Genomic DNA, 16,252 nt, shown 5'->3' with positions numbered 1-16,252 from the left:
TGGCATTAACATCTGTTGTGCGATGCACTTTCTGACCAGCATGCTTAGGGATGATATATTCCTGTAACCCCCCAGTTTGGCATAGGTTTTAGATGTCAGAGTATTAATATGCTACCCAAAGGCCAAATGGGAATCAAGCCATATGCCCAGATATTTAAAACTAGTGACAGGTGCTAGAATGGTGTTAGAGTTGATTCTGATATATAGTTACAGTGGGATAGTATACTGTATAGTGGTATCACAGAATTTTAAGAAGTCTGTTTGAAAATAGTCAAACGTAGAATCGGGGTCAGATATCAGGTTGATTCTGTACTGAGGACAGTTGGTAAGATCAGCCAGAAATAGTTGTGGGTTAAAGTTTCTATAATGTTTTACTGAGTAGAATATTAGGGTTTGACTTGAGTGGTTTGATTTTCCTTACGCAGTATACTTTTGCATGGTCACCGAAAATTTCAGGTAGAATACTAAAGAATTGGATTCTGTTTGGGCAAGAGGATTGAATCCAATCTAGCAAGGAATGGTTGCAGATTGTATGTTTTGTCCGAGGGGGTTGGAAAATAATTTGGGTTCATTTTGACTTTAGTTGTGTTCAGATTTTGTTGTTTTTTAGAGTCAAGTCAATTAAGATGGAAATTCCCAAGAACTAACAGGTCACTTTTCCCATTCAGAGAGGAAATTGTACCAAGACAATGAGTGATATCAGTAAGGGATTGTATTGGGGCTTTAAGGGGGTGGTAGATGCCAGTAATAAGAATGCTGTATCTTAGAGGAAGTTAGATCAATTTTACCAACTAGGATTTTGATAATGTGTATATCAGGGGTGACTCCATTTTGTCTAGTGTATAACCATTTTATGCTAACACTGCCATTCTGCTTAGTAGTATAAAATTAACTAACCCTTTTTTCAACTACCCTTTTTATGAATCTAATGTTGGCTGAACTTCTGAATTGATATAGGAAGTATTGACCAAATAAGGCACAAACGGGAACTTATGTACGGTCTCAGCAATTTAATCTTGAATCATGTGATGTACGGGAGTTTCCAAATAAATGATTTAACGACATGTTATGTCTAACATAAGCACAAAATAAGGGAAATGGAAATTGGCAAATATTCACCTTTGTTTCACAGGCCTATATAACCTGAGTGTAAACGCCTTAATAAACAGGAGAGATTTTTGACGCACACTGGTGTCAGACTCAATTATTTCTCCTCCGAGCTGCTCGTACTTTTCCAGGGCTGTAACAGTGGGAAAGGCCTCCGGAGGTGTGATCCGATGTACTGGAGACGATCCCTACATATGCTGAAGTAGAGGATTTATTATTAAGATCTGGTGTCAGAAAGCGGGGATAAGGCGTCAACGGTTGGGTAAGTACAAGATACATTTTTATCTGTATATTATCCTCCCGGTGTCCCTTATCTAGAGCCCTATTATAGATTACCTCCGTACTGGACGAATTAGACTATATGGTTAATAGTTAAAACCACAGCCAAGGATATAAAGAGTGAATCCTGGCTGAGTCAAGGATATAAAGAGTGAATCCTGACTGAGTATAGTGACAGGGTGAGTCCCTGCTAAGAGATATCTGTGAATATCAGGAAATACTCTTACGGCGACTGTGGAAAAGTATATAAAAAAAAATAAAAAAAACTTGTGATATATATTATTGTTGTGCATGTGCATGTATTTTAAGTATATAAGACATATCTTTAAAGTATAAGAGAATTGTACTGTGTAAATGATAGGGATGTCCTGTCTGTATAATGGGCAAGTAGCAGGTATAGAATCCTGTCTACTAAGCAGATGTTTAAGTCCCCGCTGTAACACAAGGGGTTAAATTATAAAGTTCTGTCTGTATACTGGACTGTCTTTTGGGACCCTATATCAGTATATTTAGATAAAGTTATATTGCATTAAGATAAGTTTTCATTATAAGCTAATTATGGGTAATAAAGTAAAATATTGTCTGGAAGTGAGCCTGACAAAAAAATAAAGTACAAGACTAACAATAACAACAAGAAATGTGTTAAAACAGATAAGGAATGTGCTGCAGCCTGTGTCAAAATTGCATCCGGAGGTGTGATCCGATGTACTGGAGACGATCCCTACATATGCTGAAGTAGAGGATTTATTATTAAGAGATTTCAAAAGAAGATTGGCTTGGGAGGCCAAATTAGTGGCATAAATTGTAAAGTGTTTTCAATAGAAAATAACACCCCTCCTCCTCTCTTTGACCTATCTTTCCTAAAAAAAAATAGTATCTCTGAATGGAAATAGTTGCATCAAGGGTTTTAGGAGTTAGCTATGTTTCGGTGAGAATTATGGCTTTTGGATTATTCAAAAGGCACCATGCCCTTAGTTCATCCAGTTTTGGAAGTAGAATTCGATTATGTATATGGGCCACATAGACCCATTTTTGTAATTTGAAAGGGGCATTATCAGGGGTGTGGGGCAGAGATGAAGAGCGAAGGTCTGGGTTGATTTCAATATCCTCTGATAAAGAGAAAAAACAGTTAAATAGAAATTCTAGTAATTGTTTGCAGGCCGCAAAGTTGCGATATTTGCCATTAGACTGAATGGAAATTATTACTGTGTATTATATAATGAGTTAAATTTTGGGTGAAGCTCATTAGTTAAAACATTTTCATACAGGAGATCTGAAAAAAATACTATTAATGTGGATGAAGTAATTTTTATTGCTGTTCTTTTCTTCATGTAGCAGATGAGATAAAATGAATGGAGAACCTCCAATGCTCTCTACTTATCTTCTCCTCTCAAAATATGAGCTTTGATTTTTTTTTATCTATACCCCAGCTCGCCTCTTTCTGCTTTCTGATCATATCTATTTCCTTTTTACCCCTTCCAACTATTCTGCACTTGTTTGTCTTAAACCTTTTTCCCTCACTGCCTTTTCCACTCAGTATATGCCAAGCTCCTTCTCTCCACATTTAAGTCAAATCTGGAAGCATTCCTTCTGAATTAAGCATTTCAATAGCCTGGACTCATTACTTGTGCCCAGGGTTGCCACCTACTACTGAAGTCCAACCCGGAAAGGTGGCAACCTTGATTGTGCCTCATACCAGCAGCCATACTTTCCAACAATTGTGTTCAGGCACAGACACCAACTGCAGTTACTTATTCCTCTGCTGTCTCTGAAAGTCTTTGAACATACCACTTACATTTTTAGCTCTCTGTGGTCTGATTTTGTTTGTTGCACATGTTATAACTCTATATTGTGTTGTTTCTTTTGTAAAGTGAAGCATAAAAAGCATTATAGACAATAAATAGAATTGTAGGCCAAATGGGTGGAAATTCTAGGTATTAATGAAATCCCTGCAAAATTCAGGACGTTACTAGTCAGTAAGAACGATTCTTCCCAAGGGTAGTACAAAGGACTCGGGCATCCCTTAAGGTTGGAGGAAAGGAGATTTCACCAGCAACAAAGGAAAGTGTTCTTTACAGTAAGGGCAGTTAAAATGTGGAATTCATTACCCATGGAGACTGTGATGGCAGATACAATAGATTGTTCAAAAAAAGGTTGGACATCTTTTTAGATAGGAAAGGTATAAAGGGATATATCAAATAAGTATACATGGGAAGGATGTTGATCCAGGTATTAATCCGATTGCCAATTCTCTGTGTCAGGAAGGAATTAATTTTTCCCCTTATGAGATATCATTGGATGATGTGACTCTGGGGTTGTGTTTGCCTTCCTCTGGATCAATAAGTATAGATATATGATAAAATATCTGTTGTCTAAATTTAGCATAGGTTGAACTCGATGGACAGGAGTCTTTTTTCAACCTCATCTACTATGTAACTATGTAATCCCTTGAATTGTAGTCACCTGTCCTGGTCTTGAATTCTAGCCTACAGTATTAGCTTTCAGAACTGCAGCTCTGAGTTTAGCAGCTCTGACAGGGAAGGGAAGAGAAGACTGTGTCAATAAGAGACTGACTCCTACTCTTCCCGCCTGCATGTAAGAGAGAGGGAAAGTTCAAAAGGAAATCATACAAGAGTTCAAAAAAGGAAAACAAAATGTAAGGAAAATCTAGAATATTATGTTAATAAATAAAATCAATATGACTATAAAGTGTCTATATTATTTATGAAAAATAAAATAAAACATACCAATAATAGTAATAAATCCCTTGGAACAGGGTATGCATGAAGTTATAATCCCTGAAAAATAGGGCATTACTGGCTAATAATGCCCTGTTCTGAAGGGATTATTACTTTTAAAGGCTAAATGTAGGCTTCTTTATAAAAATTTCATAAAAAAGTTAAACACTGTTGTACAATCATATTGATTTTTATCAACATGATATTCTACATTTTCTTATCCTTTAAAAGTACAACTGAATGGGACTGCCAGGGACCCTCGCTGTGTTAAACCGATGGGCCATTAGTCTGTCTGCAGAAATGTCACAGAAATGTTGCAGCATTACTGGGAGATTGCCCCAGATTTTCCAAGGCAAGTGTTCAGATAAACATGGCTGCATCTGTACTTGTTTATTAAAATGGAGTTGTAAATACAATAAAGCCCCTCTCTATAGCAGGTACTGTATTAAAATCTCCCTGTTGAAATCCAGATTTAAGTTTTGCTGAAAAATGTAATAAAATATATTTGTTTACTCCATAGTTTCCCTTGATTAGATAAAAGGTACTGAATAAGTGACATTTTAAATGCTTTGGCACTATAATTCCATTTATGAAGAGCCCCTATTGTTGGTCCCCTAAAAGGTATCCCAACCTACTGTACAACAAATGTACATTTCTCCAAGGCCAATATGACTACTAAAAGTTTGAAATACACCTGGTAGCCCTAACACTGTATTGCTTAAATCTAGAACCTGTATTCACTCTCTAGATGTCTCAATTTGTTACATGATATGATTTACTTAAATGGACAGATATTTTCTTGGATGTTGTTTGCATTTTGATAACTCATAGTCATTTTTTTCCATACGTATAGGTTATAGTGTTTAATGTTATTTGTGAATTACACAATTTATGACATATTAAATTAGAATGGAATTTATTTATTCAAATCATGTTTTGCTTATAATTTCTAATTCTAAAGAGGTTTGTATTATGTTCCAAAATAAAGCACTAAGGCACTTTCCTACAGAAGATGATGAATAAGTTACATAAAGCAGTTGTGATAATGTCATGTTTCACATTCTGTATTTTAAGTCAGAATTGTCCAACCTATTGGGTGCGAAAACATAACATCTAAGTGCAAATGTCATACATATAATGCAGATAACTAAATAAAGTGTAATCTACTGATGAGACAGGTTGGTGCTAAGGAAGGGAACATAATGCATATTTTGGGTCTCATAATAGTCCCTAACTGGGCAGAGAAGGTCTGGCTTAATTTCAAGGCAACATACTGTATCATCTACATTTGTATGCTGTCATAGAAAAGCTACTGTACTGGAATCATCACACAACCACTGTGTAGGATCGCCCACTGGTTCAATCTTTACCGAGACCAGCAACATTGTACAGAGTATCCCATAAGTGTGTGCCGGTACGCATGGACGTTCTTGGATGCTTATCTCAGTGCTGGCCAAAGAGAACTAAAAGATTTCAATTGATAGTCAAGTGCTGTATACATGACAAAAACATTGCTTACAATGGTTGCCCATTTAAATATATATATATATAGATCTGATGTATGTGTTTTGTTGTTTATTTCATTTTTTTTTAAAGAGTGCTGACATTCCTGCTAACAGTTTTCGAAATCACAGCATGGATAAGTACATATTTTAGAATGATGAGTATGTGTATAGAGGATGACAAAAATCAGAACAAATGCTTTAATTGATAAGGCAATTGAGCAGTCTACTGTACAGTACATAGTTTTAAAAAGTAGTATTCTTTATTTCTGAATCCCAATGTATTTTCAAAATATTATCTATTTGAAAAAAAAAATGATTCCACAGGTTTTAAGCTAATTTGCTTTTGAACAGTCAAACCATTTTATACTGCTTGATTAACTTTTTGTTTAGTGAATCGTTAAGCAAAAGGCTTTTCACCCTCCCCCTCTAGTAGCTTTTTTAAGTAACTACTTAATGTAATAGGATTAGAATCATTAAGCAGTGACCGAAGTGTGGCTAACATGCTAGTTAAGTTGTCTATTAAATTACTGGGTCTGGTGTTTTGGCATGAAACCTTAATAGTGTTAATTTTCCTGCAGGAATACACAATGGATGTTTTTTTCCGCCAGACATGGATTGATGAACGATTAAAATTTGATGGTCCTACTGAAATACTTAGATTGAATAACTTAATGGTCAGTAAAATATGGACTCCAGATACCTTTTTTAGAAATGGAAAAAGGTCCATCTCTCACAATATGACAACACCAAATAAACTCTTCAGAATAATGCAGAATGGAACAATTCTCTATACTATGAGGTGAGATTATGGAATATTGGACATGATTATAAGAAATATGATTATATTATAGCAACCTGCATTATAATGTAGATGCATGTTATTAATGATGTAAAAAATATTAAAAAGACATTTACACTTTAATTTTAAGAGAAAAAAGGTGATGTATAGTAGCGCTAATGACAATAGACAATATACCCTGCTTGAAGGGTGAGCCCTAGTGGTACAAAGGCAGCCTGATGGTAATCTGATGGTACAATCAGAATAAACAGCATAAAACAAAAAGAGATACCGGCACCTAATGAGTCCAAATAAGTGGAATCCTGGACATCCAGTGGAAATAGCTCAAGTCCCAGGATGATCAGCAGTCTCTTAGTCTTTGGGTAATCAGATAGGACTTTGTTCATGGGAAGTGGAACATAAAATGAAAAAAGAGATATTTAGTGCAACATAGCTATAACAATTACACAGACATAGATTGCAGACTGGCTGGCACTGATGACAAGACAGACAGACACACCAAGACAGATAAACACAAAGCAAAGCTAATAATAAAAGTTAGTTTAATATAACTAGATTGATAAAATGTTGGACAAAATCTGGAACGCCGCTCCGGTCGGTTAAAACCTGAGTAACACTCACAGGACGGCAGATGGTTAATAGCAGTGAACTGGTGTGAACTGTTCTCAACGTGTAGAGGGTCCGCAGAGTGCCCTGGAAGCCGTGCGGTCCTTCTGTATCTCCTGGCTGACAAAAACCGGAAATGGCGTCTCCGTCGTGTGCCGGAACCGGTAGTGACGTCACCGGACGTGGCGTCAAGGCCTGGCAAATCTTCAACGAAGCCAAAGGAAACGGCAATCCTCGCTTCTCTGCCCCTCTAGCACTCAGCCGCAGCACTCAGCACTTGTACTGCTTGTCCTCAAAAGTGTCCAAACACAGTAAAAATTGGCCGTTAGGATCGCCGTTTCCTTTGGCTTCGTTGAAGATTTGCCAGGCCTTGACGCCACGTCTGGTGACGTCACTACCGGTTCCGGCACATGACAGAGACGCCATTTCCGGGTTTTTGTCAGCCACGAGATACAGAAGGATCGCACGGCTTCCAGGTCACTCTGCGGACCCTCTACACGTGGAGAACAGTTCACACCAGTTCACTGCTATTAACCATCTGCCGTCCTGGGAGTGTTACTCAGGTTTTAACTGACCGGAGCGGCGTTCCAGATTTTGTCCAACATTTTATCAATCTAGTTATATTAAACTAACTTTTATTATTAGCTTTGCTTTGTGTTTATCTGTCTTGGTGTGTCTGTTTGTCTTGTCATCAGTGCCAGCCAGTCTGCAATCTATGTCTGTGTAATTGTTATAGCTGTGTTGCACTAAATATCTCTTTTTTCATTTCATGTTCCACTTCCCATGAACGAAGTCCTATCTGATCACCCAAAGACTAAGAGACTGCTGATCATCCTGGGACTTGAGCTATTTCCGCTGGATGTCCAGGATTCCACTTTAATTTTAAGCACTACTATATATGGTTGTAATTAAATCAAATTTAAATGCCATTGCGTGTTACGACCTTGAACATTTGTTTCACAGCCCAATATAAAAAGAGCTCAACTCAAAGGGGCTCAATTGTTAAGCTCCCAATTGTTGTACATTAATTGATCAATCAGAGTTAATGCAGGAGGCAGTTGGTATTGGTTTTAAGTGTATTAACCAATGGACTACGTATCAATCATAGATTTCAGGGAAGACTGTATTTCGGTCTCTCAGATTTAAAATTGGCAAAATGCAGTGCCAGATTTATCAAAGAAAGGAATCAATTGAAAAGAGTGTTTACCTGACACATTTGGTCCCACTGATAAAGCTGCAAAGCTATCGCTGTTAAAACCAACATTAACGTCAAGGTATTGGCTTTGGAGTACAGTGTTTAATATTTTGTTGAAACATTATTGCGTAATGACTGATTATTACTGAAAGAAATATTGAATGACATAATCCTTTAGTTCCTAATGCTATACATACTGGTAATATTTGATCAAAACATAACTTTTTTAAACCTATAGTTTTTGCAAGAATGTCAGCATTTTTATGATGAGTTTTGTATGGAAAATTAAACTAGTTTGCATAAAACGATTTTGTGTGCTTCACATGTATAATAAACATAAAACTAGACTAGAATGTATTACAAATGTAAAAAACAGAAAGTGAATCCCTGCACTTCTCCCTTTGGGATAGCAATACAGTAAATAGGGAATAAATATATATGGTGTAAAAAACTAAGATAAAGGAAACTTTTGGTTACATCCTTTGATCAAAAAATGCCAAGCCTACTAACCATGTCAAGGTAAGTCTCTATAGCAGGTCCCTATGCTAAATGCATGCTAATGTTATGTGAAATAAACCCAGAAGGGGTTAATATATCCCAGCATATGTTTATATAACCTAGTGCAGTTAAAAACTGGTAAATACAGAACCAGTGAGGATACTCACATGTCTGCAAGTAAAGTGAATAGTGAAATACAAGGACCTTGCTGACAGATTATGGACCTCATGCAGTAAGCACCGAAAAGCCGTTTTTCGCCATTTTCTCGCCAATATTGCCTCTCCGATTCAGTAAGCGCCGATAAGCTCCAAAAATCGGCATTTTTTCTAGCCGGGTGCCAATAAGCCACTTTTCGCCACTTATCGGCACTTTGTGAAGCGCGCTCAATTCTTGTAACCCCGATCAGCTTTCCGCTGCTGATCGGCACTCTAGAATTGAGATTTGTATGGTAATCCAGCCCGCCAACTAAAGTTGGCAAGTTGGTGGTGGAGAAGCATCGGCAAGGTCGACACTTAGAAAAAATCAGGCCTTTTTCCTGCCTCAGATTGATGCCGGGGGTCTCAGGAGCTGATACCAATTAATACCAGCACTGGAGCCCCCCGGCATGCATCCGAGGCAGGAAAATGCGTTTAAAGCCCACTTAATTACCTTAGCGGCTAACCGCTAAGGCAATGGAGGGGTTAACCAGCCGTGCCAGGTTTATTGAGGGTAGCGGGGGTGGTGAAGGGGGTATTTGGCCCTTGGTGGCTGTTTAGGGTTTGCAGGGAGGTTGCGGGTGGACTTAACCCCTTAATGACCTTAGCGGTTAATACTTCGATGGTCATGAAGGGGTTAAGCCCTCCCGCTACCCACCCGCAAGCCCTAAACAACCACCGTTGGGGCTAATACCTACTTCGCCCACCCCCGCCCCACAATAAATAAATAAATAAATATATAAACAAATAAATAAATATATATATATATATATATATATAAATAAAGCAGAAAATAGCCGTGTTAGTCCAGTTGCGATAGTGCAGAATAAATGAGTTCTTCAGTATTAGGTGATACCTTTTTTATTGGACTAACAATTTATGTCATAGGACAAGATTTCGAGAGTTATCCTCTCTTCTTCAGGTCTAGCAATACTGATATACAAAGGATTCAATGGCTAAAACAGTGTAGAGAGAGGGAAAAAATAAAAAACAACAGATATTTACTGTAGATAAGGTAGGGTGTTAAAAGTGTTTGAAGCCAGGGGACAGTGTCAAAGAAAGTTTTGGAGGGGGAGGGATGCTGGGGGGGAGAGAAAGTGTGGATAAGAATAGAGGCAAGCAGGATAATTACAAACAATTTTGATAGGGTGTGAGACAACCCATGTCCGCATTAAGGGGGCTATGCACTAAGCAGTGATAAGTCGTTTTAAGAGCGCAAAGTGCTTTTAGAACGTGAAGGGCTGAATCCTGCCCTTCTGCAGGATTCACTAAGCAACGCAAACTGATCGTACGTTAAAGTTGCGCTGAATAAAGCTCACCAGATAAAGGCAGGTGATAAAAAAAGCTGGACTTAGAAAAAATTCTTTGTTTACCTTTTTGCAGGTGCAAAACCAATACAACAGGTCGGCGGGTGTCCCTGGATGACCCCGCAGGGGTCCCCGAGGGAGGCCGAGGGTCGCGCGGGTGTCCCCGGCTGACCCCGCGGCCGTCTCGGGTCCCCGCGGGAGTCCTGGGGTACCCGCGGGCCTGTGGTACCAATGTTGTGCCAACAAAAATACTAAACATTATTTCTAAATAAATACACCCCCCTAACACCTACAGTACAATAATGTGCAAAATAACTATTATCCAGATATGGATAATAGATTATTTGCCCATTATTAAACACTGCATTAGCATACCTAAATAAAGTCAATAACAACAGTAGCCAGCTAATCCAATCAATACAAGCAGTAACAACATCAACTATTATTTAATTAAACCATTAACCATTGAAACCAAATGAATTCCTAAACCAACTCAAAATGAATAGTAACACTAACCAATCAAACCAATTAATTACAACAACATTAATGAATGTAACATTAAAAGACAAAGAAATACATTCAAACAATCTCTGAAGTATCCATAAAACACATGAGCTAACATAATATAACATTAAGTACAAGCGAACACCAATCGCAAAGCTTTTATTACATTAACCATAAACAAACAATCACATCCACATCATTAACTGCAATAACAAGCGAGAAATGCCCCCCAAATATTGGCATAATAATGTATTAATCTGTACCCTAAAGTGGTACATATTAATATATTATCAGTCAATGTGCCTCCCACAAAAAATCAACAATCACATCCAATGAACAAACCTGTAAAAAGAGACAATTACAAACATTGAATATCTTACTTACCATTAGAAGCGGTGGCCCTCCGACTCCCGGGGTAACAGGAAGCTCACGTACCTTGAAGGCCTCCAACAGCATCCGATGCCATCCGCCATGAAGATCCGGCTCAGGTATCCCAATCTTCTTTTTTCTTTCTTTAATCACCTTCTTCTATCTTAATCTGTAACCATTTCTTGATCTTCTTTATCTTCTTTCTTCATCTGTCAATCCAAAATACCCCATGTTAAATCCCAGCCGATGCTGTCTCGTCGGCTTCTTGGGCTCAAATGAGGCGTCACGGCCTTAAATATGGCTTGTGACGTTACATTTAGCCTCAAAATGGTTAACAGCCACCTGATTGGCTGTTCAAACCATGTTCCGACTTTAATTTTTTTTTGACATGACGTCACTTAAAGGGAATGATGCCAGCCAATCAGAATGGCTGTGCTTCATTTGCCTTTAAGATGACGTCACGAAATCCAAGATGGCTGGCGTCACATGGTATTTCAGCCAATCAGAGTGTGGAATTGGTTCCCAAAATCTGATTGGCTGAAATACCATGTGACGCCGGCTTTGTGACGTCATCTTAAAGGCAAATGAAGCACAGCCATTCTGATTGGCTGGCATCATTCCCTTTAAGTGACGTCATGTCAAAAAAAAAAATTAAAGTCGGAACATGGTTTGAACAGCCAATCAGGTGGCTGTTAACCATTTTGAGGCTAAATGTGACGTCACAAGCCATATTTAAGGCCGTGACGCCTCATTTGAGCCCAAGAAGCCGACGAGACAGCATCGGCTGGGATTTAACATGGGGTTTTATGGATTGACAGATGAAGAAAGAAGATAAAGAAGAACAAGAAATGGTTACAGATGAAGATAGAAGAAGGTGATTAAAGAAAGAAAAAAGAAGATTGGGGTACCTGAGCCGGATCTTCATGGCGGATGGCATCGGATGCTGTTGGAGGCCTTCAAGGTACGTGAGCTTCCTGTTACCCCGGGAGTCGGAGGGCCACCGCTTCTAATGGTAAGTAAGATATTCAATGTTTGTAAATGTCTCTTTTTACAGGTTTGTTCATTGGATGTGATTGTTGATTTTTTGGGGGAGGCACATTGACTGATAATATATTAATATGTACCACTTTAGGGTACAGATTAATACATTACTATGCCAATATTTGGGGGGCATTTCTCGCTTGTTATTGCAGTTAATGATGTGGATGTGATTGTTTGTTTATGGTTAATGTAATAAAAGCTTTGCGATTGGTGTTCGCTTGTACTTAATGTTATATTATGTTAGCTCATGTGTTTTATGGATACTTCAGAGATTGTTTGAATGTATTTCTTTGTCTTTTAATGTTACATTCATTAATGTTGTTGTAATTAATTGGTTTGATTGGTTAGTGTTACTATTCATTTTGAGTTGGTTTAGGAATTAATTGGTTTAATTGGTTAATGGTTTAATTAAATAATAGTTGATGTTGTTACTGCTTGTATTGATTGGATTAGCTGGCTACTGTTGTTATTGACTTTATTTAGGTATGCTAATGCAGTGTTTAATAATGTGCAAATAATCTATTATCCATATCTGGATAATAGTTATTTTGCACATTATTGTACTGTATGTGTTAGGGAGGAGGGCGGGAGGGGGGTTGTGTATTGATGTTTGTTAATTCTTTCTTAAATATACATTTTAATTATAGTGTAGATGTGCAGGGGGTCTCCGGAGCTGACCCGTGTTTGTTTCAGGTCCGAGGACCCCCTACTTCAGGAGATACAGGCCCCATTATTATTATTATATATATATATATTATTATTATATATATTACACCAACAACCCCTATACCCCCCTAACATACAGTACATATATGCACAGCAACGGTACTATAGGCCGGCGGGGGCCCTCGGGTGTTACCCGTGGGCCTGCAGTACCAATTCTGTGCCCCCCCCCAAATTAATTTCAAAACACATACATACTTATAAAGAAATACCCCCCCCCCCCTAACACATACAGTATAGTAATGGGCACAATTACTATTATCCACAAATGGATAATAGTGCATTTGCCCATTTAAAATACATAAAGAACAATACATAGATTAAATACATATTGCACTCACCCTTGTCCGGCTGCCACGATGAAGGCCATTCTCATCTTCAACACCGTCCATGCCCCCTCCAATGCTACAAAACATAAACAAGAATTAAAACAGCCAATGTAATGTCCCCTAACCCCTTAATCACCATAGCGGTTATTAACCGCTACAGTCATTATGGGGTTAACCCACCCTCACCCACCACTTGGGAGGCCTAAATACCCTCCCCCACTACCCCTCCACCCCGTGAGGCCTAACCACCCTCACTCAATACCCAGCTGGGAGGCCTACCACATACACTTGGGGCCAATACCCCCTTCCCCCACCCCCAGTACCCACAATAAAATCAATACACAGCCCCACAATAAACATCATTCTATTTATTAAATACATAACCCACCCCCTGTGCCCCCCCATAAATACATGATTTATTATTTTACATACAGGGTTAATACCCCAGGCCAACGGAAGTCCCCGAATGGACCTGACGGGTCACCTAACAGACCTCACAGTAGCCTAGCACCAGGTTTCAAACAGAGTCTGGAGGCCTATGGGTGGTCCCCGCCAGGCGCCGTGGTTCACCAAGTAGTCTCCATGGGTCACCGTGTGCCACAATGTGGTCCCCACGGGTAGGCCCACGGCTGTCTGGGGGGCCCCAGGTCAGACCCACAGGTGTCTGAGGGGCCTCAGGTGGTTCACACGGGGGTCTGGGGGCCCTCGAGTAGTCCCTATGGGTCTGCGGTGCCCCCACAGATGTGGGGCCAATGGTTCTTCCCCGCAGGTGTCCCCGTGGACCCGGCAGCCGTTTACCCGCGAGAAGTCCAAGGAGACCTCAGGTGGTCTCCATAGGTCCCCCGCAGACCTTAGGAAACAACCCTGTATGTAAAAAAAAATAAACATGTCCTATGCATTAAATACATCAATCCGCCCCCCCCCCCAACACATACAGTACAATAATGTGCAAAATAACTATTATCCAGATAGGGATAATAGATTATTTGCCCATTATTAAACACATTAACTAGCATAATAAAATAAATAAAGTTCTACTGACCTCATCAATATGAATCCCCCTCGACAGCAAATTCTGTGTCCTCCGTTGCCAAGAAAATACATAGCCAATACATTGCAATTACATATATATATTTATTTATTATATATATACATACATATACATATATATATATATATATATATATATATATATATATATATATATACACCATATATATACATCATGAACCAATATACAAAGAAATGTTTAAGGGTTAATAAAAACATGCACAAATAAAAATACCACTTCTCCATATCAGCCACAGTAAAACAAAATCCTATTTCCTAATAAAATTATTCTCATCTGCCAATCAAAAGCATCAAATGCCAATCAAAACATTAAATTTACATTGTATACATGATGCATAAAATCTATGCACCATGTACACTCTGCCAATCAATGTTAACAATAAAATATTCAAAACAAAATACAATGAAATTCAAACAAGTATACTATTTAAACCAAGCAAGGCAACCGAAATAAATTACCATTAATTAATCAAATCCCAAAACAATTAAAATACCATCCAAATCAATTACACAATTAACTCTTTAAATCGTCAAACAAACCCATTCTCCAAAAAAGTTAACATCTGACTAAATAGTAGTATCAAAAAAAACCAGTATAAAAAAGCAAGCTTCACCCTGACCTAAAATACAGTATACAACACCAAATATTACATCTATCTAATTAAAAATTACATTACACACATTTAAGAATAGCAGCATATCAAAATACATTTAAATAGTGCAAAACAAGCATTTCCAACCAAATCATTTCTTACCCTGTATGCATATATCAATAGAGACTTTCATACATACATACATACATACATACAGTTGCAAGAAATGATAATGGTAAAAAATAGTATCACATATAATAAATTACAAAAAAACAGTTAATTTTGATGACGTCATTTAAAGGCAATGACGCCAGCCAATCAGAGTGGCTGTGCTTCATTTGCCTTTAAGATGACGTCATGAAAAGAAAGATGGCCGCACTCACATGGTACGATAGCCAATCAGAGCGTGTGAAATACATCCCAACTCTGATTGGCTCTAGTACCATGTGACAGGCTTTGAATGACGTCACATCCGTTCTCCCCAAAGCCTCTGTCACATGGTCTACTAGAGCCAATCAGAGTAAGGATGTAGTTCCCATGCTCTGATTGGCTACCGTACCATGTGAGGCCGGCCATCTTTCTTTTCATGACGCCTGTGGGTCTGACCCGGGGCCCCCCAGACAGCCGTGGGCCTACCCCTGGGGACCCCATTGTGGCCCACGGTGACCAACGGAGACCACCTGGTGGACCACGGCACCTGGCGGGGACCACCAGTAGGCCTCCAGACCGTTTGAAACCTGGTGCTGGGCTACTGTGAGGTCTGTGAGGTGACCGTCAGGCCCATCCGGGGACTTACCATTAGCCTGGGGTATTAACCCTGTATGTAAAATAATAAATCATGTATTTATGGGGGAGCACAGGGGGTGGGTTATGTATTTAATAAATATAATGATGTTTATTGTGGGGCTGTGTATTGTTTTTTTTGTGGGTACTGGGGGTGTGGGAAGGGGGTATTGGTCCCAAGGGTATGTGGGTAGGCCTCCCAGCTGGGTATTAGGTGAGGGTGGTTAGACCTCACGGGGTGGGGGGGTAGTGGGGGAGGGTATTTAGGCCTCCGAGTGGTGGGTGAGGGTGGGTTAACCCCTTAATGACTGTAGCGGTTACTAACAGCAATGGTGATTAAGGGGTCAGGGGACATTACATTGGCTGTTTTTATTCTTGTTTATGTTTTGCAGCATCAGAGGGGGCATGGACGGTGATGAAGATGAGGATGGCCTTCATCGTGTCAGCCGGACATAGGTGAGTGCAATATGTATTTAATCTATGTATTGTTCTTTATGTATTTTAAATGGGCAAATTCACTATTATACATATGTGGATAATAGTAATTTTGCACATTACTACACTGTATGTGTTAGGGGGGGTGTATTTATTGTAAAGTATTTATGTGTTGT

At 38.9% G+C, this 16,252-nt stretch overlaps 1 protein-coding gene across 5 annotated transcripts in view; it reads left to right on the top strand.

The window, feature by feature from the left end:
* GABRA6 (gamma-aminobutyric acid type A receptor subunit alpha6) overlaps nucleotides 1-16,252 on the top strand; it is a 180,611-nt gene that overhangs the window by 5,383 nt on the left and 158,976 nt on the right. For 4 of the 5 annotated variants that reach the window (XM_075601929.1, XM_075601928.1, XM_075601927.1 and 1 more), the window contains exon 4: nucleotides 6,208-6,428. In XM_075601929.1, coding sequence (XP_075458044.1) covers nucleotides 6,208-6,428 — 221 coding nt within the window. Of the gene's footprint in view, nucleotides 1-1,238; nucleotides 1,370-6,207; nucleotides 6,429-16,252 lie in introns of all 5 variants that reach the window. The other variant, XM_075601931.1, reaches the window with a different exon arrangement.

The sequence above is a fragment of the Ascaphus truei genome, chromosome 5 (assembly GCF_040206685.1).
Source record: "Ascaphus truei isolate aAscTru1 chromosome 5, aAscTru1.hap1, whole genome shotgun sequence".
NCBI lineage: Eukaryota > Metazoa > Chordata > Amphibia > Anura > Ascaphidae > Ascaphus > Ascaphus truei.
Note: the sequence above shows the minus strand (reverse complement) of the source record. Positions and strands in the feature narration are given on the sequence as shown.